General features: G+C 43.8%; 1 protein-coding gene across 1 annotated transcript in view; it reads left to right on the top strand.

The window, feature by feature from the left end:
• The window catches only part of ALK (ALK receptor tyrosine kinase), a 674,721-nt gene that overhangs the window by 188,375 nt on the left and 462,157 nt on the right, over positions 1-24,189 (top strand). The window contains exon 2 of the mRNA XM_047068721.1: positions 9,561-9,680. Coding sequence (XP_046924677.1) covers positions 9,561-9,680 — 120 coding nt within the window. The remainder of the gene's footprint in view (positions 1-9,560; positions 9,681-24,189) is intronic.

Here is a 24,189-nt window from a genome sequence, read left to right on the forward strand (position 1 = left end):
CTCCTTCTCCCATCCCAAGCATCCTTTCCCTGGACCAGCCAAGGCCCATCTCAAGGGCCAAGCATCAGACCTGGTGGTGGTTGCCATGGAAACAGTGCAGGTTCAGCTTGAGGCCCTGGAGAGCTGGCTGCCCTGACTGAAGGTATGTGTTTCTAGGTCACCTTCCTAGTTGACCTGAAGGGAATCTGTCATCCTCAGGAGAATGCTGCAGGCAACTGTGATCCGATCAGTCTTTCTGCTGTGTTTAACTCGATGTTGCTGTTCTCCAGAGAAGTCAGCATCATCATCTCTAGGAGGTCTGTGTTGGAGAGTGGCATTGCTGGTTAGTACATATATCAGGGTCCTCAGTCATGGGTTCTGTCATGATACTAGCTATGTGACCTTGCACAGGACAGATATGTTTTCTGGGCCTGAATCTTCTCATCTGCAAAAAGGGTTAACTCACAGGACTATTGTCAGGTAATCCTGACAGCAGTCATGATGAATGACTTTTGGGATGAATGACTCCCCAAAGCATCAGTGAGTCAAAAGCTCTTGGTGATTGTGTAATATCCACTCTTCTGGGCTAGAGCTCACCTCTTCTTGCAAAAGTGGGCCATGCCCTCTCCAGAGGTTACTCTGGGAACTGTCCCTCCCCATCTTGACACATCAGGTCAAGAGAAAACCCAGTTGTTGATAGTTTGTAGCTTCTTGTTTTACTTAGCCAGAAACTACTGGGCCCACTGGTGGATGGTTGTCCCTACAAGCACTGCCTTATGCCACAACGTCTTTCATTGATGGACTTGGTTTTCCAGGCTGCCTGGTCTTTGTGTCACTTGCAGTACATTAATTATTTACCTTCTGGTAAAGCTCTCTGAGATCACAAGATGAAAGTCCTAGTGTCAGTTTAAAGTCTTCCTTTTGATTATTATTCTATTCAGTGTATTTTGGGCAAAGAAATTAGGCTTGAGATCACAATGCAGTAAATTTCATAAAGAGTGGAGTGTAAGAAACCCACAGAAATGGACCTGGATCAGAGAGTCATGTTGCCCTGTCAGGGTGTGTGTGCATGTGTGTGTGAGTGAAGAATCAGGCCACCTGGATAATGATACCCTATCTGTTGCTCTTAGGGATTAGTATAAATGCTAATGGGCTTTCTTTGCTACTGAAAGTCAATGAGTCCACCCTGGACAGATAGGTAGGATCAATGACTAAGTATACCTGGAACAGGGATGGCAGGACAAGAGAAGGCATTACAGATCTCACAATCCAGTCATGAGCTTGGGACACTGAGGTCATCTCTAGATAGGTCAAAATGTAGCAGCTTAGAACACAAATTCTGAAGGGGCAGCATCACATATCACAATGCCTCCATTATCTTGCTTTGGCCATGAATTATGAGTCACTGGTGGCCTACCTACACATGGTATCCCAACTGATTGGGAGCTACCGGGGTCTATGTCCCTGATTTGTCCCTGACCTTGACCCTAGGATGAATGTCTTGCATGAGATAAAACAGCAGCCCCTGTGAGAAGCTTCCCCTAATTTCTTCTAAATCTGTGAGTTTGAAATCTGTGAGTGAAATTAACATACTTTATCTTCTATTGTCATGAACAACCAAGGTAGTTTGAACAACATTTGGTAAGTGACCCCAACACCACCATCCTAAGTAGCAGTAAGTCTTGGTGGTCAAGGAGGAAGGAGGGCCCAGGTGATTTTTGTGTTGGTCCACTCTGAATCCCAGCTCAACTACTTTGATGGGCCTCAAGCTCAGAGAAGATGGGGAACCTAGGAGAGGGAGGGATTTGGTTTGGACCTTTGAGGAAAGGCAGGATTTAGGAAAGCAGTAGTTGAGGAAGGATGTACTAGGCAGAGATCAGTTTAGACAAAAGTTTGAAGACATGTGTACTAGAGACTGTAGAATGCAAAAGGATTCTGAGTGGGAAATAAGGCTAAGAAAAAGTGTAGGCAGAAGCATGAAGGCTTCAACTTTACACATTTTAACCATTTTTGCAGAAACCTCTTTGTGATTCCCTTTCTGGTGTGGGTCTGGTATACCCTGTAGGTAACCGTCTCCTCAAGGGCAGGAACTGGGCTGATGATTTCCTTTGGATTCCCTCAATATTCCTTAATGCCAGCTTCTCCTGAATGACAGACGTGGTTCACCGCTGAATGAACTCAGCAGCTATACACGAATCCTTTTGGGGTTGGGGAGAAACAAAACCCATATGTTGAAACTATGACTTTCAATAGGACAAGAGAATATTATGGGAGATAATTTTTGCTTCAGGACTTGAGCTGCAAAAAAAGAGTGCAAACCTTCCTGGCAGAGTGGAAGTGGGGCTTGGAGAAAGGCGAGGTGGAGTGAGGGCCGCTTAGCTCCATTCACATTCCGCCCCTGACACTAATAGCCCCTCTCTGAATGAGCCAGCTGGAAGGAGATGTGAAAGCAAAATATGGAGAATCAACTCTGTGTGAACTGGAGAAGACCTCAGCTAGCAGCTGATTCAACCCCCTCATTTTCTAGGCCCAGAGAAGGTGTGGGAGGTCTGTGTGTGTAGGACAAAGGACACATCTGCACATCTCTCTCTTTTCTCTGAAAATCGCATCTCTGTTTTTTAGAACTGCCTGTTACAACTCCAGCCTCACCGCTGACTCTAGGAGCAGTGTAAGTTCACTGGGAAGGTTTCTTTGGCTGAGCAGGTGTGGGCTCAGCCTGCTGAATATGAAAAGCATTCCCTTGGGCTGCCGGTCCCAGTCAGGGAGGCCTGCCCGGGGCCTGGCCTGGCTACGCCTGCTCACCACCACCATTTGACATTAGGACCACTATTTATTTGACCACATTAAACTTTGCTTTGTGTGACACAAAATCATTGTAAAAGAATGCATTATTAAGTATGTTTTCAAATAAGGGAGGAAAACTAGCAGGCTGTCACTGATTGTTTTATTGTCGGAAGGAAAATAAATAAGTAAAACGTGTATGAGGCAAGGCAGGAATAGTTCCAAGGAGTGTTCAGAACAGAAGCATTTTTACATTTTATTGACGTAGGTTTGTAAAACATGTTTGCTAGTGAACCCAGGGCATTTATGTAAATAACCATCACACACAAACAGCTCTTTATTATTTACACTGAGGCAAGTATGATATATTTATTATATAATGTACATTGGCTTAGGAATAAATGGACACACAGTGAGACAGTGTAAAATAAAGACTGGAAATGAAGATACAGGCAATTGACTGAAACTGGAGTATTAGAGATTATGGACAGTTTGCAGAGTTAATAATTAACTGGTGAATAGTACAGAAACAGCTCTCGGGGAGCACTTTTAATTTCTGGGCATTGTATTTGAGATCCCTGGACATATGAAAGGCACCAAGACTCCCCTTCATTTTGGATTCTGAAGCAGAGATAGAAGCATAAAACTTCAAGAGTCGCATAACTGGTATTTAAAGAGTAGATCACGCACACGTTAGCTCATCTGGCCCTTACAAAACCCTGAGGGTTGGTAGAACATACATTATTCTTGATCTTATCATTTTCGGAGCATTGAGGTTTCTCAGAGTATGTGATTAGCATGAAGTCCTATAGCTAATAAGTGCCAGAGTTAATTTCCTCGAGGGCTCTAGTTTCATTCATTTGACAAATATTTACTGAATGCTTACCATGTGGCAGGCATGGGGATGTATCAGTGACTAGTATAGAAGATACGCAATAAACAAGCGAATGTAAATGTAGGAAATAATAAATGCGCATGAAGGGGATAGCAAGTGGTTTACAGGGAGTGCCGTTTCTGGCAGGATGATCAGGAAGATCTTTCTGAGAAGGTGGCATTTAGGCAGAGACCTGGATGGAGAGAAGGAATGGCCATGTGCATATGGGAAAGAGGAGCTTTCCAGGCTGAGGGAACCAACAGTGCAAAGGCCCTGTGGTAGGAGTTTGCTTGGTGAGTTTGAGAGATGACAAGGAGGCCTCTTAGAACTGGAGCTCCACAGGCAAGGGAAAAATGGCTGGAAATGAGTCTGAGAGAGAGCCAGGGGCTAGATCACATGGGGCCATCAAGGGCTAGGCATGGCAAGAAATGTGAAAAACATTTCAGGGCTGAAAGGACAAACTTCTGTGTGGAAAATAGCCTGAAAGTGAATAGTAGTAGAAGCAGGAGGCCTGCTCGGGGCGTATAGCAGTAATCCAGGTGAGAGGCAATGGGAGAGAAATGGAAGGGGTAAAATTCAGGTAAAGCCAGCAAGATTTGTTGATGAATTGCTGGGGGCGGGGGGGGGGGGGGGGGGAGAAAGAAGTCAAGGATTCCTCCTGGTTTGGGCCCAACCAACCAGAAGACTTTTGTCCCCTCTCTATAATCAGGAACACCTAGGTTTAAGTGGTAGGCCATCACGTGTTTAGTGTTTTGTGTTTTTTTTTTTTTAAGTTTATATTTTTTTGAGTGTGTGTGTGTGTATGTGAGAGGGAGAGAGAGAGAGAGAGAGAGAGAGAGAACGAGAGAGAATGAGAACACACGAGCAGGGGAGGGGCAGAGAGAGAAGGAGAGAGACAGAATCCCAAGCAGGCTCCATGCTGTCAGCACAGAGACTGACATAGGGCTCAATCCCACGAACCATGTCATCATGACCTAAGCCCAAATCAAGAATCAAACGCTTAACCAACTGAGCCACTCAGGTGCCCCTAGTTTTCACATGTTAAGTTTGAGATACTTATCAGGCAATAAAATGAAGATTTCAAACTGGCAGTTGGATATATATTCTGCTGTTTAGGGAAGTTCAGCCAGGAGATATAAATTTAGTGGAATTAGTATATAGGTGGTATTTAAAGGTATAAAACTGGGTGAGATCAGTTTGGGAGTGAGTTTAGGTGGAGAAGAGGAAATATCCAATCTCCCCAACTTTCAACAACTGTCTAAAATTAAAACAAAGATAACCCCATCCTCCGACCACCAGAGATTAAAAAAAAAAAAAAAAAAGCTGGGCATATTTACATGTCAGGCAAGGAGAAATTCACTGACTAGTTCTCTAAGGAAGAAAAGTCACAGTTTTTAAAGCTTTAGGAATAGGGTTCCGTGGTGGTGATGCTAAGTTGGTGGTTGGTTAAAATAGATTCCTTGTTCATTGGTCAGGAGTCTTCAGTGAGGTCCAGGAAGGGTCTAGTGTCTTGGGGTCACTTGAAATTCATGGTCATTGATCACTGTCAGCTGTTTAAAACCACTGTGATGAAATTCAATATTCAGCCATGAAATCTCCTAGGCATTTGCCACTGGAAAGTTGAGAACGGATGGCTGTGTGGGGTGTTTCGTTTCGTTTTGTTTTATACAGCCTGGAAAATGGGGAAGATCTGGTAAAGAACAGTAAAGAGGATCCGCCACTGGATTAGGAGGTGAGGACTGTGGCAGCCAAGGACCATGTGGTCACCAGGATGCGAGGAATCCAAGAAGTAGGGAGAAGTCTGTGGGCTCACGTGCTTCTGAAAGACATAGTAAGACTGAGGCGTAGTAAGAGAAGGAGTAAGACTGTCCATTGTATCAGCAACTTGGGTTGCCAGTGACCTTGACCTGGGATAGTGAAGACAATTTTGATTTTATTAAGTTAAGGAGAAAAGGGGAAGGAGAAAGTGGAGACAGGAGCACAGACAAATCTTTTAAGAGATGCAGCTGTAAAGGAGAACAGAGTAGGAGAACAATGGCTGAGGAAGAACGTGGTGGTCAAGACAGTATTTTTCTTTTTTCTTTAAACATGCTGTATGTTTGCTATGGATGAGATTGACTTGCTAGAGGAGGAAATTGTTGAAAGCAAGAGAAAGGGGGACAACCAATAATGCCCTCAGTCCAGAGTGCATTTGTGTGCTTTTTGCTCTGCAGGTGGTCTCGGCCATCACTGGCCAGCCTCACCTGGACACCTGACACTTCTTGCTCCTGCTTTCCCCTCTCCTTTCCTTCCCACCCCTCTTCCCAGGGTCCAAGATACACTCTTCTTGAGCCAGCAGGTCTTAATTTCATACCTTTCCCCCATACACATGTGCTGGTAAGGCCCATTTCACTCTGGATCCTTACATTTTGAGAGGGAAATACCAAAAAATGAAGCCATTCTCTTGCTTCAATGGATTGCTTCCTATGGCATCTGTGCTTCTCTATGCTGGAACCCCCCCACTTCCCAACCAACGGTGAGGATTAGAAGAATAGGGGGTGTGAAGGAAACAGAACTTCTTCCCTGCACTTGTTAGATGCAGAAGTGCTTTCTTCTGTATATTCTAAATGATACATAGTCTGTGAACTTTGACTAGAATTCACGTCTATCTCAGTGCTTCGGATTTTGGCAAGCAACTTGGTTTAGGTGGGCTGTGTTTCTTTGGTCTTTACTTTTTCAGATGCCCATCCTTTCGGTTGACCCCCACATGCAGCAAATCACTCACTACCTGTCTCCCTCTGGGGACCATATGAAGCCAGCCTCCTGGCAGAAATTCTGGGAGTTCCTGTAAGGGCAGGATACATATTTCTGCTTTTTCTCCAGTATTCATCTTTGAAGATGCCCAATAATTTATTGGAATTTTTGGATAGAAAACATTTTATGCTTTTTGGGGGGATGACCCACAGTGATGCCCATGGCTCCTAACTGGGTCATGACTCAGCCCTCAGAGTCCAGTCTTTTGAATGATTTCAGATATGTTTTATCCATCATTATTTAACCTGGCCCTCATCCATATAAAAGTCATCTGCTATTCAGTGCCCACACACAGATTTGTAAGTGCTTCCTGAAGTCTAGTGCCATCCACTTGGTGCTTCTGGTCCAGGAAGAAGTTAGTACCATTCCCAAACTATGTCGTTAAGAAAAATGACTTCACTTGGAAGCTGGGACGTATTGCTTAGGCTTGATCTTCCTACTGCTTCAAAACTACTTAAAATTTGAGCTGTGTTGATAGACCTAGAGATACAAATTTTTATTCACATGGAGGTCATTGCAAGGGTTTGGTTGTCAGTCTTCTCAGATCCCTCACACAGTGGCCCTGCTCTGGAGCATGCTCTGTGGTGACCCCTGGCCTTAGCCATTGCACTCTGGGGGCCTGAAGCCCAATAGAGAGCTGTAGAACCCCTTGCACTGGTTTGTGGGGGTCCATAAGGATGGTGGAAGAAGCATGGGCTATAGCATTAGGCTAACCTGGTCTGTTGACTGTGGTCTTCTGCCTACTGGCCATGTGGCCACAGTCCAGGGGTCTAATTTCTTTCAGCCTCAATTTCCCTGGCTGTAAAATGAGGACCAATGAGGGGCGCCTGGGTGGCTCAGTCGGTTAAGCGTCCGACTTCGGCTCAGGTCATGATCTCACAGTCTGTGAGTTCGAGCCCCACGTCGGGCTCTGTGCTGACAGCTCAGAGCCTGGAGCCTGTTTCAGATTCTGTGTCTCCCTCTCTCTGACCCTCCCCTGTTCATGCTCTGTCTCTCTCTGTCTCAAAAATAAATAAACGTTAAAAAAAATTTTAAAAAACAAAAATGAGGACCAATGATACTACTATTCACAAGGTTGTTGTGGGAAGTGAATGTAATCACTCATTTAAAGTGCTTAGCATAGTGTCTGGTCCATATGTGCTCGATTCATATTATTAATTTTTTTAAAAAACTGTAATAATCCTCAGTCCTTCCCCCAAGTATACCTGTGGTTTGGGGCATGATGTCTCTTAGCTCCGTTGTCCATCTATAAAATAGAGCTGACATGAGTGTGACATGAGATGGCTTCCTTTTGAAACTAATTAGCAGAGCTCCTGACCCCTTTCAGCACACATTCCCCGAGCCATTTGTAGAAATGTTACCAGAAAGATGTATCTGGGCACCAACCAATTCAATTCTGATTTCTTTAGATCAGACATAGGAGTAAAGTAAAAAACCCTTTCTAGGTACTCAGAAGCCAGCACTTCCAACTCAAATCTTTGGTGGTGTTGGTTTTTGCTTGTTTGGCTTTTTTTGTTTTAAGCACTCTCCAGACCTAACATGGACCCTAACATGGGGCTTGAACTCATGACTGTGAGATCAAGACCTGAACTGAGACCAAGAGTCAGACACTTAACCCACTAAGCCACCCAGGTGCCCTCCATCTTAAATCTTTGGAAGGCAGAGATAAGGATGTTTCTTTCAGGAGGGTGACTGTAGAATGCCCATCCTTTTTCTAGCTACAAGGCCACATGCTCCCATGGTCAGCTTTACCTAAGTACAGCACCAGCAGATAAAACAGTGGAGGGGCCTGGAAACAAAAGACTGCCGTGTTCACCCAGGATGGTAATTTCCTTAAAGCGCGTGAAGAGGGGTTGATACTAACAAGAGGTTGGAGGCAGGAGAATACGGCCCAGTGGAACCGCTTCTGGAGGTGATTTGGAAGAAACAACAAAGCAGACAGACTGGAAAAAGCTTTCTGTGCTGCTTCCTGTTCCTCTTTCTCTTCTTCCTCATCTTTCTCTTCACCAAGTCTCTCCAGCTGGCTTAAGAATTATGTTTGAGTAGCAAACCAGCTCACTCATGGTGGAGCATGGCCTTTTGATACAGGCAAACCTGGGTTCAGCTCCTGATTCCATCATTTGCCCCTCTGAGCCTCAGTTGTTGCAGCTGTAAAATGGGGGTGATCCTGCTTATCTCTGAGAGTCAACTGCAAATATCACGTGGGATTATGTGGGTTGAGTCCAGCATAAGTGCCTGGCTCATGGAAGATGCAGAAAAAACCCTAGTCCACCTCCTTCCCTCTTTCCCTCACTCAGGCTTGCTCACATCTATCTCTGAAACAGAGCTGTTCCTTCTTTAACAGAAGAAGCTTTGCCTGCCATAAAACATTAGCAAATAGTGATTGACTTGGGGGTTTTCTGGGAAGAACTGCATAAGAGCATGTAACATGTGTTCATTTGATTTGTAGGTATATTATAATTACTTTTCACCACACAAAACCCACTTGAGGTACAGTTAAGCAAAAGAATAATGCTGCTTTTGTTCCTTTTCTCTCAACCCTTCTTTCTCTCACGCAAACAAGAACATTAATCCTTTGTGGCTCCCTGGACTGGTGACTGTGGGAAAACCCATCACCTAGCTCTTTTTTTTTTTTTTTTTTTTGGTCCCTGAAAATAACATAATTGTCAAAATCTCATAACTTCTCAGTGCAATTTCAACCCTCTCATTGATAAGGCAATAATGACCCAAGCAAACAACTTTAGATGAACTAACAAGTCTGAACATAGAGTGGAGGCATTATCTAGATGAAATGAATTGAAGTTCTCTACGAAGTTGTACAAATTCTTATAGGCAGAATAGACTTTGAATAGAGCTATTAGACCAGGCCATTAAGTAGCCTGGCTTCAAGTTAGTCTCCCAGAGATGTTTGGTCACAAGATTCAGACTTCTTAGATTTGGCTGCCTGGGTAGAAAATGTGCACTGAGGTGCTTGGGGTCAATTCAATCTACTAGTGGCTTGGTTTTTTTTCCCTGGTATTCCAGTGGAAGACAAGAAAGCCTCTTACACACTTCTCCTATAAGCCGTATGAGTGACAGCTAGAAAACACACCTTAAGCACATGGGTCAGTATTCTCTCTGTTTTTATGTTCAGGTCACAGCTCCTCGGAGTCACCGACAAACCTGCCTTCTCCTCCTCCTGATCCTTTTGTATGGAATCTGACCTGGATAATGAAAGATTCCTTCCCTTTCCTGTCTCATCGCAGTCGATACGGTAAGTATATATTTTATAGTCGATGTGTAATCACCATCTCATAATTAAGGAAGCTGTGAGTTTTAGTATCCGCTGGCACACATTCCAGCCAGGCCTGGCATCTCCAGACCAACAGGTGCATTCTTTATCCTAGATAAAGCCCATGGCTTTGTTGCTGCCGTATCCCAACCTCCCAGCCTTTGTGGCGTATAGTGTTCCTGACACCCCTGCCCAATCATTAGATGCCACACTTATTTGCATTTTGACTGTGGTTTCTAGACATAGGGCTCTAACTCATGAGTGTTTCTAGCAGTGGTGACCTCTTGAGAAAGAATTGTTGTTATGAAGGTCACAGGTCTTCTGGGGCCCCTCAGGTGACTCCCTGACATTTGGGACACTCCTTAAAGTTTCCCAGACATGCTCCTAGATATTAGTTCAACTCATGTGACTCTGCACCCACTTCAGAAGTAAGGAGGCCAGGTCCCGTTCCATTTTCACAGATGTAGAAACTGAGCTTAATAAGATTGTGCAGAGTGGACTCTAACTGCAAAGCCAGAATTCTTCCCTTACATTCCCTTTTCCTCCCAGGGGGGCCACCTACTCAGCCTGCTACATCCTGTCGTAGGAGGCCATATATGTATGGTATAGGATTCTTCATTCTTCCTCTGTGCTAACAGCTAACATTCTAATAGTTCATAGGAGCTGGGCCTCTGCAGAGGGAAGAGCGGGTTTGGAAAAGAGCTGATGTATTTTCAGGTGGACATTTTTTCTTCTCTCGAACTTCTCTAGAGTGAACCCCATTAGAGCAAGCACTAAGCTGCATTTGTTCCCCACTTTATTATATCACATAGAACATACTCATAAAGGCTTGTGCATGATGAATGAATACAAAAGGCTTCTGGGGATGGAACTTACTCATGAGGTCTGCTTCAATTAAGTATTTATGAACCTGGTATAGCAGTGAGTTCTAGATTCCCTTCTGGGCATATTTACTCATCCTGATACTCGGTCTCTGCCATTGGACCTGAGCTTTTTAAAATGCACCTAACAGAGATCTTCTACTCACTGCTATCCCTCATGCATAAACGCAGCTAGTCTTGGTTCATATTAACTGTACCTTTCATTTCAAACTTAAAAAAATAAATGCATCAAAAACCCTAGGGCAGTTCTAGGATTATTCTCTGCTGGGATGTTTCCTGCTGCTTCTAAGCCTCCCTAGTGGGAGAGGAAGATCAGTAGTTGTCAGAAGATTCCAGATAAGAATTACTTCTTGATTTTATTTAAGCCAGACATTGAGTGTCATTTTGTGATAAGGGCAAGTGTCTATAAATAATTGAAATCTGGTCCTTTGTATCGTTATTGCTTTGTAACCAGATTTGTGATACAACCAGTCTTTGGATAACATTTTGAATTTGCTCTCAAAGTCATTCACTATCTCTGCAGGATGACAACTTTTATAAAATGCAGAATGTCCAAAAAAGGCATTCTACCTCCTGCATGACACAGAGGGCATTGCATTTGTTCTCTGTAGAGCATCCAGAAAGAGGTTGCAGGTTGAAAGGAGAAACCCACTGGAGTTTATTAAGCTGCTCCCTACCACTGCTTGGCCCTGATACACCTACTTCCTTCAGGCCTCACCCTTATCTATAAAATGAGGTAGAAAGACATGCTGCCTTGGGGCAAAAGAGTAGATCAGGAGCATTCTCAAGAGCCTTTTCGAACTCTCCTTATGGCCTAGTATCCTCATGAATTGCCTTCTTCTAGGCAAAAGAGAGGACCCAAACCATTGGCCAGACATTGCCCAAATGCTGAATGGAGATGCCAAAGGCAGTGCCATTATTGCTATTGATTACAGGGCGGGAAGAACTGATTCTTGATTGGTGGCTCCTTGACTGAGTGCAGTGGTAATTTCAGAGCCTTTTACCTTACTATATTTAATTCAGCCACAACCTACCTGCCTCCACCATCACCTCTATGTACCTGGTCCAGTGCCAGATGGGCAGAGGGGATACAAGTACAAAAATAAGTAAGACTTATTCCTGCTATCTCAAGGCTTATAGGCCAGAGAAATAATTCCAGAGGCAGCTAGGCTTATTGCTACAGCAAGCACCTCTGGGGGGCTGATCCTGGAGCACAGATGTTGAAGACTCATCCGAAACCCATTACAGAGCAAACTGAAGGCCAAGACTCCTGTCCCCTGAAGGATGTTTGTGGGGGCCCAGCCCACATGTCTGTATGAACCAGAGAGGCCAACAGACTCATTGGTGATAAATCTGTACCTTTCAACTGCCGTGAAAGACATTTTAAGAAATGTTAACAACTTCATTAATTTTAAGGCCTCAAACTTGGGCAGAGAAATTTGACTGGAAAATTGCCGCCTGAAGGGATAGTTCTTCAGACAGTGAGAAGTAACCAAGTCTCAGCAAGTCATTGTGGGTGTTTGAGTGGTGGAGTCCCATGCCTGCATTCTGGGGATGAGGCAGGAGGGGATATTCTGGAGGGGGGGCGCACAAAGGTCCAACAAGAGGGGCCAGCAACAACCTATCCACAGGCATCATGACAGACAGCAGCAGGCCGGCCCTCTCAGGCAGGCTGTCCGGTCCTGAATTGAATGTGGCTTTCTTTTTACCAGTGTTTTATGAGAAGAGACGAGGTGGAGAGAGGCTAACAAGATTTACTCACCCCCAGCCTGTAATTATCTGCTTGAGGAAAAAGTTTGACCTACCTTTTTGAAGTCTTCCCATATTTCTTCTAATTTACATTGGGCCTTTTATGTCGTGTAAAATATATTTTCTTCAGTGGCATTTGGTATCTGATTCCAGCTCTTTCTCGCTTCTTGTCTTGAAGGGCTGCAGCCCGCTTGTGTCATCATTGACAAGCAGAGAACTACGCATTCCTCCCCCAAGGCTTGGAATGGGGGAGGCATCTAAAGAAATGCCTTTTTTTCCCCTTTTATCATCACCTCTTATGCCTTAAGATTATTTATAGGCTTGGCTAGAGAACTGGGCTCTTGTTATCCACCCAGATAAAAATCTGTTCCAACTGGTAGCTCCAGGTGCTAAGAGACAGAGGGCACTGGGAGCTATCATCATGTTGAGTTCTAGAGCCACAGAAGCAGATGGTGTCCTGCCCACTTTAGCTCATGTTTGCCCACGCTGGGTGTGGGAAGAATCAGATCAACATGTAAAATGTAATATAATCAAAGGTTCTGCCCCAGATGAGGAGGAGAAAGAGAATTCCTGTTTATTGAAGAACAAAAATGTTGATACTTTGCAGAACTCTTTCACACCCTTTTTCTCACTTAAGCTTGTTATGAAATTATTTTATATCCCATGTAAATTGAGGGCCAAAGAAGTTTATTAACATGGTCCCATTATGGAGCAGAACAGCAGTTAGAAAAGCTTGAACCCAGATTGTCTGACTCTAAGTTGAGTGCTCTTTCTACTACAACACAAAGTGAATTCACAGATGAAGTCTTCCCTCCACGGAGAAGGCTCTTACTTCCTGGTGTTGGGACTGAATGACTAGTCTGTTACCCAAGAGCTAGGCAGCTATAAAACCAAGACTTGATGTCCCCAAATTGAGACTATTCCAGGCAAGCCAGCTAGTTCATCTCTTCCCAAACAAGGGGCACCTTGGGCAGCCTTGTGTGCCCTACCATAGACTGTGGTCTCTCTTAAGGGTTGAATTGTGTTCCCCCAAAAGAAATATTGAAGTCCTAACCCCTAGTGCCTGTGAATTTGGCCGTATTTGGAAATAGGGTTTTTGCAGAGATCATCAACTTGGGTCCATACTGCATTAGAGTAGGCCTTAATCCAATATAACCAGTGTCCTTTTGAGAAAACAGAGATGCAGACACAGACACACAGGATGGACACCATGTAATGAGGGAGGCAGAGATTACAGTGATGTATCTATAAGCCAAGGAATGCCAAGGATTGGCACCAACCACCAAAACCTGAGAAAAAGGCATGGAACAGATTTTCCCTTAGAGCTGTCAGAGAGAGAATAGCCCTGACAATGCCTTGATTTTGGACTCCTGGTCTCCAGAACTGTGAAAGAATCAATTACTGTTATTTTGAGCCCCCCAGTTTGCTGTACTTTGTTATGACAGTCCTAATAAGGTCATACAGTTCTTTGTCCCTCCACTCCTCCAATGTCTAGAACATTGACTCCTGGAAGAGAAAGATTCCCCTTAATGCCCAACATCAGGCTACAACAAAGCCATTGTTAGACTTTAAATAAAAGTTCTATTAAAACTTTTTATGCTTTCAAGCCCATTGGGACCCATCCAATTTGAGGTCTGGTGCTATTGGAAAGAAAGAAAAATTAGACTTTTTAATTACTTTCCCTACTGCCACTACAGGGGCCACTACTGCGGTCCTGTTAATGTATCAATTTCTTTGATTGAAAAGACTGGGTAAATTAAACATATCTCTCGGAAAAAAAAAAAAAATCAACCTACCACAGAATTGAAAATGGAAAACAAAAAGGCCCACAAACGCTTTACGGGATTTGCTTCATAGTTCAGGCAGGAAGTCAGTTTGATCACATTTCTGAAATTACATATTTAATGTGGCTGGATGTGATCAGCTATTCCACCCTCAAGTGTCTGGTGTCAGTGAAAAGCAGCTCCCAGTTCCCTTGTGGACCACTGTCAGGGCTGAAAGCTTTCTTCCCTGTTCCTCTGCCCTGACAGGTCAGGACTTCTTGTGTTCTCTTTCTACCCTGCTCCATTGAACTGGGAAGTCAAGTTCATTCCTAGTCCATGCTCTTGTATTTTAATCTGTAACATGGTAAATACAAGCCCTGTGAATGCATTCACCAAAAAAGACTGAGTCCCAAGGGATACAGCAATACTGCTGGTTATATAAAACCAAGAGCAGGGTATATCTCTCACCCTGAGGACTGTTGGCCTGCTAGAGGCCAATGAACCCTATCCATGGAAATTAAATAACAAGCAGATGGCTTAGGTGTTTCAAGAAAAGACTTGTCTAAAATAACCCACTTGATCATATACCCTACCTTTAAAATGAAGATACATAGATCCGCTCAATAAATACCAACAATTTATCTCTATGTTAGTGGCAGATTGGGTAAAGAGAAGCAGAAAAGAAACAAGGCAGATTAAAAGATAAAAGACTGATTGACCAACTGACACAGAGGCAAGAAAAACAAGTTAAAAAAGAGCCATTTAAAGCAATTGTCACAGACATGGGGAAAGGTATTGACAAAAGGGAAAGAAAGAAACAGATGAGGGAACAGAGATAGAGATGCACAGAGAGAAATACAGACAGATTAATGTGGAAAGGATCACTCAGGCCTGTCTGGTCTCCTGTCAATGTGTTCTTTCTCCTGCTAGCATGGTCTTAGCAGTCCTACCTGGGTAGGTGGTTCCCAAATACGCAGTCCAGTCGTGGCCTCCCCACTGAGCATTGTTTCTGTATCCCTACCTGCCTGAATCATTTCCCCCTTACTGTATCTCTGATGCCACAGGGTATGAGAGAGTGGGTATAAACACGCTTGGAATACCAACTGTATGTTTGGTTCTGCTCTAGGCGTAGCAGTGATAAAGACATATAGGACACACTCCCTTCCCTCAAGAACTCTCAAGGAAGAGGCAAGCATGCCTGCACTATGACAGGTGCAGAAACAGACATGCTCAAAGTTCCTGAAATGTAGGGAGAGACATCCAGTTCTGTGGAGGACTTAAGAAGTTAGATGTCCTGGAGATGGAGATAGCTCGGTTGGGCCTTGGACCCTGAGACCAATGAGAAGGGCATTCCTGATGCAAAGGCATGTTCAGGAACAGGTCAAGCTCAATACCAGAGGATATGGAGGACCTTGGAGGAAGCAGCAGCAGTGTGCCTGGAGAAAGTTACTTCCAGATGTACTAAGGATTTAGACATGATCCTACATGTGAAGCATAGGTTGGAAAAGGAATGGCAGGATGGGAGTCTGGGACAGATTCTGGCTATAAGTTGAGCATGACTTGGTTGTCCATCCAGGAGCGTCCAGCTTGGGTAATTGAGTATTTGGACATTGTGTTAACTGAAACAGGAAGGAGGATAAACAGTTGGCAAGGAGAAATGGTGACCAAGACCTTAAGAGAGGAGAAGGTGGAGAGAGCTATGCTGAGCAAGTTATATTTGAATGTCTTCAGGGACATCCAGGTGAAGACAACAGGTAGAGAGTTGTAAATCTAGGTCTTGGCTTTGGGGAGAGGTGAGATAGAGAGTCATTAGCATAGAGGTTGTGGTTGAGGCTGGTAATTGGAGGATGAAGATCCCGGATGTTGCATTTAAGAAGTAAACAGAGGGGCACCTGGGTGCCTCAGTCGATTATGCGTCCAACTTCAGCTCAGGTCATGATCTCGTGGTTCGTGAGTCCAAGCCCCATGTTGGGCTCTGTGCTGACAGCTCAGAGCCTGGAGCCTACTTCAGATTCTGGGTCTCCCTCTCTCTCTGCCCCTCGCCTGCTTGCACTCTGTCTGTCTCTCTCTCTGTCTCTCTCTGTCTCTCTCTCTCTGTCTCTCTCTCTCAAAAATAAATAATTAAAAAAATAAAAAAAAAAGAAGTAAGCAGAAGAAGAGAAGCTTGACACACAGAAATGGAGAAATAGGAAATGTGGGAGGAGAAATAAGAAATGGTATACTCATAGAAACTAAGGTGGTAAGGAATTTTAGGTACAGAAATAATCAGCAGTGTTGAAGCCACCTAGAGATAAAGTGGAACAAGGACTGTAAGAGCCTTTTCTCACCTTGATAAATACTCCTTATGTTTTATATTCTTCCTTTCCCCTGTTTCCTACTTTCTCTTTCCATTGTGTCCCCAACTACTTTGTTGTTTTCCTTCCCTTGAACCTGTCTCCTTAGAGCCTACCTGTTCCAGCTTGTAAGGCCCAGCTCAGTCCCTGCTTCCACCGCATTGTTTTCACTGAGTACCCAGACTACAATGATGTCTCTTTCTCCTTGGAATTTTTGTATGGAAAAATTGATGGAACTTTTTGATAACATTGGGTTGGTATAATCCTTCTTGAAATCTGAGAAGATTCTGACTTATATAGGGAATGGTTATTTCTTGAACATCCCAAATTCTCCATGAAACTCCATTGGATGATGACCATCATCACAAAACCTGGGGCTTCCCTGATGCTTCTTATCAATCAGGTAACTTTCCTAGGTTATATTTCATCCCTTCTATGGCCCAAGTAAACCAAGTCAGCTGATAAAGCAATCATGGATGAATCTAATTTGATGAATCTAATTTACCCACTGGAAGACAAAAAACGTGATAAAAATCACTTTTATCTGTTATCCAGGTATGTATGTATGAATGTATGTATATATGTGTATGTATCTATCCAATCATATATTTACTCATCCAGCGAGTGTCTACAATTTGCCAAGCTCTGTGACCCTGCCCCTCATAGAGATTTTGCCCTAGTTCACTTTTATCATAGGTCCAAGATAGTCCCAAATATCCATCTGAAAGGTCTTTCTTAAGTACTTGTATGATTGTTTTGTATATGTGTGCAGACCCCTGGGTCTGATGATCTATCAAAGCCAGTAGGAAGGTTTGCGTGGGAAATAATACTTTTCAGTTTTAGCAAAGACTTAATATGTCTGTTAGATAAAGAGAGCTTCTTTTTGGAAACCATCCAGTAAGGATTACCACCCAGCAGCTGGTGACTACATTAACCCCAAATTAGAACAGCCTGCAAGGTTGTAGACCTCACTCTGTCCCTGTTTTCTCACCAAGGAAAGTTGTATAATGTCCTTATGAAGTACTTTGTATTTCTTTTTTTTTTTTTTTTTTTTTTTTTTTTTATTTTTTTTTTCAACGTTTATTTATTTTTGGGACAGAGAGAGACAGAGCATGAACGGGGGAGGGGCAGAGAGAGAGGGAGACACAGAATCGGAAACAGGCTCCAGGCTCTGAGCCATCAGCCCAGAGCCCGACGCGGGGCTCGAACTCCCGGACCGCGAGATCGTGACCTGGCTGAAGTCGGACGCTTAACCGACTGCGCCACCCAGGCGCCCCTGAAGTACTTTGTATTTCTGATGTCACACTTTTCAGTGCAACATATCTTAAGTTATTTGTGGCCCTGAGTCATCATGATTCCGAGACTGTAAGCTCTTAGAGGTCAAGGAATCTACATTTTGTTCCCTTTTGCATTTCCAGTGATTAATCCACTGTTTTGCAGTCAGTTTAGCTCCTGATAAATATACAGTAGATGAAATAGCAACATTTGCTGAACAATCCAGGGGCAAACCAGGAATTTGGGTCTCTCAGTTTCCAACTCAGCTTTTCAGCCCCTGAGGATCTCTGTAAAGGGTAAGGATGTTCCCACAGCCCTCTTATTCCTAAAGTCATATTAACTGGTTTCAGGAAAGACATGTGTCTAGGGGAGAGAAGTTTCTTTGGTTTAGAATTAAAAGCTATGACATTAACTACTTTAGGCAGGCTTATTTTTTCTCTATTCAATCTAAAAAAGCATATTCAGCAGACATGAGTGAGCTGAGGAATTTTTGTTTTGACAGCTTTGGGACATCTGAGATATTGTATACAGAGCATTCCCAACCAGCTCAGAAAGATGTGTGTCCAAAACATATGCAGGAAAATGACTGATCAAGAATGAGAAAAATGAGAGGAAATCCTCTTAAAATGAAATGTTTTGTCAAGAGCAACCTCAGATGCAAACATTTATGCCAGAAGAGACCTCAGATTAACAGGACTTTACCCAGTCCACTTGAGTAGATGCCTAGAATAATTTGGTTTGTTAAAAATTGTGAGCTGTCAGGGCCCATAGTGGTCTAGTCAAATAGCCTCATCTTACAGATGAGTACACTAGGCCCAGAGAGAGGTCAGCAGTCTGCCCAGAGCTAGTGGCAAAGCTGAGATTCAAATCCAGGTCATCTGTTTGGAAAAGCCCACCTTTAACCCTTCCAGTGCAGTAGACGCATGGGCGATGGTTCATATTTTCTCAGTACTTGGGCTGCAAAGCATTTCCTCACACATCACTCCCATTTGTTGCTTTCTCCATCTCATCATTTTAATTCCTTAGGTCTCCACCACTCCAGCGGGTTCATGATGTCGCAAGGGTTACATCAGTATAGGGTCAATACCATCCTGGTGTGGAAGGACCACTCCCTGATTCTGTTTGTCATCTGAAAAATGGGAATGATTCCTAATTGACAGCATTGTTGTAAGTTCTGTGAGGACAGATTTCCAGATGCTGGAGCACAGGTGTTTCACCTTTGGAAGAGGAATGAGGCCATTCCAGTGAGAGGCCAATAGCCTGCATTTGGGTGGCCTGGCTCTACTTTGCTAGAAAGTTTTTCCTTAAAACTCTTAAAGTCCCTGGTTTTTCCCTCTAAAAACTGAAAGGACTTTATATTTAACCATGATACTCTCCATGCTGGGATTTAATCCTATGTAGCCCAGCTTCAGAATTCATAAAACTACACGAGAATAAGCAATACTAGTTCCCCATCTGCCTGGAGTAACATTATTCCTTCATGTGTTCTTACAAACTTCCTAGCTTAAACCTATCCCTTGTTAAAATCTTTTCATTCATCAAGATGCAGCCCCAAAATTGCCTCCTCCATGAACCTCAGGTCTTCCCAGGCAGAAAATCTCTCTTGTTCTGTGTCCCCATGGCCTTACCATGTCTGCCAACTGTGAGAGTTAGGTGTGAGAAGTCTATCTCGCCACCCTGGAGTGGGAGTCCCTGAAGGGCACAGGGTCTGTTCTAGGACAGCCTTGTATCTGTGTTCTGAGATTGGCATCGGGTTGGGGAGTGGGGGGAGCCCCATGGTAACCTGCAACATCTAACAAATCTTCACCATTAGAGACCAGAAAAGTGGGGAGGGTCATTTTTTCATGTTCTGAAGTTGAGACCATTGATGACCATCAGTCTCTTCTGGTTATCATGGATGCCATATTGCTCAGAGCTCTTCTCCAACCTTCTGGTTTTAGGGATGATCCTAATTTATGGATGTCATGCTGAGCAGTGTACAAACTATTAAGGTTTTGAACATACTCTGTGGGGTCTGCTTCATTTGGTTAGAGATGATCCTGAAAATCACAAAGAAAGAACTGGACTGGAAAAGTCCAATCTGGGTTCTGGTCTCAGTTCTCTTACTTATCCAGACCCTAGGCTCTGCCACTTTGGCCAAGTCACATGAGCCTTGGTTTTCCCATCTGTAAAATGTGGAGGCTGGGCTTGTTAATTTCAGAATGTCTGGGATCTTAATTATTTTCAATTTTCTGTTCTGGGATGAGGAGCAGAGTCCCATTTCTTCTATCTGTAACATTGCACTGGCCACAAATAAGAGAAATGAGAATTAAGCTTTCTACACATATCTCCCACCATCCTGGGTATGCTTACACACACACCCTCCTTGAGACTGTCTTTTGAGGCTGTGTTTATATAATTGATTGATTGAAGGAGACTTGGCCCTTCTTCGCTGCAGCTTGATTATAAGTGAGCTAAACAGATGTCTTGAATTGGGTGATTGGTTCCCAGATGCATTCCAGGGAGCGAGTTGGTGGGAAGGAAGTGAATGATTTCAGTTCTGGGGCCCCATGACAAATGAATAGTGGTTGTGGGCGGGGCGGGCAAGGGGCTAGGTTTGCTACTTAGTCTTATGAAGTAAGTGGCCAGATGTTGTTGGCAGCTGGTAGATTAATACCAAAGGTAACTGGTGGGCCAAGTGCCCCTTTAGGAGATAACCCAGCAAGAGGGAGTAGAAGCCCCTAATCATCCAAGCCTGGGCTGGAAGTCAGGACTCTTGGGATTCTGCTGACCAGCTGTTAGAGCCAAGTTAGAAAGCTTGTCTTGGCCATCTGCCCAAAAAGGGAAATTGGTCTTAAAATGGTAGAGATGGAGGAGACCTGAGGATCATTTTATTCCACCACTTAATTTTTCAGATGAGCACACTGAGGCCTGGAGAGGTTAAATGATTTGCCTGAAGTCACACTGCAGAGCCGGGGCTAGAATGCAGCTCCTCTCATTCAAGGTCTAGTGTGACTTCAGTTACAAAAGGGAAGCTAGATCAGTGTGTCAAAAGCAAAGATTAAGGAGTTTCCACAAAGTTTGACACAGTCAAAGCTTTCTGCCTTCAGTGTTGGACATGGACCCATTTAACTCCCCTCTGCTGTGGCTAACCCCTGGAGACACCTGAAGACCAACAGCAAGGACTGCCAAGTTTAATAATAAACAATGTGCAAGTCACTGCCACGCTGGGCGCTTGGTATGTGTATTGCATTTAATCCTCCTCACAATCCCCTGAGGTGGTCCTTGCTTTAATCCCCATTTTACACACGAAAGAATTGAGGTACAGAGAGATTAAATAATTTGCCCCCCGGATATGCAGCGAGTCAAGTGACTGAGCCAAGCTTTCACTTTGAAGAGTCTGATCCCATGCAGCAGCTAGTTCCTCAATATTCCTCAGACACCCTAGTGCCCCATGCAGTTTTGATATAAAACAGAGCAAGCTAGGAAGATACCTGTTTTGGTCAGTGTCTCCCTGGGTCCTCTGAGGTCAAGTCAGTCCAGCTCATTTCTCAGCTCCTGGTGGTAAATCTGAGGCACAGGCGACAAAGGCGATAAGATATGCATATATGGTACTTTGTAATTATAAAGCATGTCCACATTCATTACCTTATTTGATCATCATGGCGGGTATTATTATTTTTATCAGCATGATTATTGTGATAAATCTCTCACATTCATACATGAGGAAACCAAGACTCAGGTGGTTAAATGAATTGCCCCAAAGCACAAGGCTGATTAGCCCAGAGCTTGGAAATTTCCAAGAATTGTCTAGTGATCTTTCTCTTTCACTCCCACTGCGTTTCCTCCCTTTGTTCTTATCATAGCTTCTAGCCTATGCACAGACCTACTCTCTAGCAGGGAGCTTCCAGCAACCATCAAAAAACAGCTTGTTGGCAGAAGAGTACATCTAGGATGAGAGAAGCCAGAAAGCCTTATTGGAAGTGATTTGAGCCATCGAATCCCTGGGAGATTTTTTTTTTTTTTTTGAATCACTGGGAGATATTTGAAACCTAGCCATATGTGTTTTTGCTATCTTGTCTCAGAAAAAAAAAAAGTCTAGAGTTTTGTGAATTGTCCTAATTGTTTAAAGTATTATTATTATCATTATTATTATTTTGTTATAGCTTAGAATAATAATAAATACCACAGGGCTTGGAACCAGATTTTAGTACCAATTTTGCAACCCACCCATTTGCATCTGTAATATCTCTAGACTTCAGTTTCTTCATGTCAGATAGTCCCAAAGGTCCCTCATCACCCAGAAGCTCAATGATCGAGAAGTTCTGGAGAATACCTTGAGAAAAGAAGATGACTCTGCCTTGTGCCTCAGAATTGCTGGCAGCCAAGGGAGCTCCTTTGATCTGGCTACAATCCTTAAGGACTGCCAGAGTTTTGAGAATGCTGGTCTCTGGAGCTATATATAAATGAACCGCAGCCTCAGACATGAAGCTCTATTATATGACCTCTAAAGGCCACCTGCAAGAGAACTGCTACATGTGCATGCTTCATACAATTCTTTGTTGAACCCACAAATCAGGCTTGTTAGGGATACACCGGCATTTGTATATGCCATCCCTGAAGCAGTCTAGCCTCAGCTTAAATGTGCCAGTAAGCTAAGCCTGAGGAAGTAAGAGCTGGTGATTCAGCAACTGATGTTCAGCCTGGAGCTACCCAGAGAGGATGGCATTTGAAAAGGCCTCCACAGGCAGGAGAAATGCCCTCCACACTGTGTGACCAGCCACATGATCCTGGGGTAGTCTTTTCCCTTGCCTGGGTCTTGGTTTTTATCACCTGTCCAATGGGAGAAGGAGTTGACCTCAAATGTCATTTCAAGTTCTAATAGCCTTTAACTCTGTAAATATCGTCTAAAGGTAGACATGACAACCTTTACATGGGACAACGTAATACCAAGGAAATGGTCATCTGCTATCAGCTAAAATAGCTCATATAAATATTATTTCTCATGGTAAACAGAAACTATTCAGAAAGGGCATGACTGTACAAATTCTGAATCAGCTAATGTGCGTTAGGAATTTCTCCATTCCAAGCACATGCATTGTTTCATTGGATCCTTCTAGCAGTTCTGGGAAGTTAGTCTGACCACCGAGATGACCGATGCTCTGAGAGAGGGAGAGAGTGCCTAATACTGCCCATCTGGCAGGTGGTGTAATTGGAATCAAATCTCAGGTCTTGTGCTCTATCCCTGAGAAACAAACCTGATGATATTAAGGTCACTTAATGAATAAGACATATTCATTCATCATAGATTCATAGGAGAAGATTATAGGGCTGGATGGGACCACAGAGACTACCATTCAACAAGTGAGGAATGCCAAGCCCAGCCTCAAGGCCATCTGCATCCTGGCAGTCAAATAGGAATCCCAAGACATATCACAATCATGCTGCTATTTTTTAAACTAGCAGCTAACCTGGTAATTTTGTTAATGTTTATTTACTTTTGAGAGAGAGACAGAGACAGAGAGAGAGAGACAGACAGAGAGGGAGACACAGGATCCAAAGCAAGCTCCAGGCTCTGAGCTGTCAGCACAGAGCCCGATGCAGGGCTCAAACTCATGAACTGTGAGATCATGACCTGAGCTGGAGTCAGAAGCTTAACCAACTGAGCCATCCAGGTGCCCCCAAAACCAGATAATTCTCTGTTTTCAGATGCAGATTCCATGGCTGAGTATCCAGTTGGGTGAATTCTCTCATGGGTCCCTGATGGCCATAGAAACCTTGCCCATACCACCCTCAGTTCCCTCAACCCACCCCTATCCCTATCCAAGAAACACAGCGGATATCCCAGAACATGTTAGGAAACCTAGATAGGTTACTTTGAGCCCTGGGCCTTACTTGAGGTGTACTCTTAGCTTCCTGAGTCAACACACCCATGGGGGGTTGAGACTTGAATCATAGAAATGTGTACTCTGACTCAATCCTCACCTAGGCCTTCCAGTTCTGTCTCCATCAAGGGAAGCTCAGATGCTCCAGCTCCTGTCCTGCCTCTAGCTGGACCCTGCCTGTTTCTCCATGGGTCCAGTTCCTGACCTGCCTTGATGTAGGTCTTGACTCTTATTGGTGTCTGTGGCTCTGAAGGAGGGTGGCTCTGTTGCTGCTTCCTTTTCAATTCATAATTCCCTGTTTGTGAGATACTGTCATCAAGGCCTCAGGGTCCCAGGAAGGAAGCAGGTCAGTGAAAGCCCACAGCCTACTCAATCACTTCATATCTAACTCAGATGTAACTTTATTTCTCTAAGCCCAGTGTCTTTATCTGCTAAATGGGGGTAAGAATCCTGCCTACTTCATAGGATCAAATAAGATAATGATGTAAGGTGCCTGGCATACTGTTTCCAAACACAGTAAGCTCTCAGTAAATGTAGTCAGTTATGAAAATACTTCCCACAGGCCTTCACAGAGGTCCTCCCCTCAGGTCTTCTTTACAAATGCATACCCAGTGCTGCCAGAGCCA

The sequence above is a fragment of the Lynx rufus genome, unplaced genomic scaffold, assembly GCF_022079265.1.
Source record: "Lynx rufus isolate CCGP_SWC_20201006 ecotype Redwood Valley unplaced genomic scaffold, mLynRuf1.p SCAF_8, whole genome shotgun sequence".
NCBI lineage: Eukaryota > Metazoa > Chordata > Mammalia > Carnivora > Felidae > Lynx > Lynx rufus.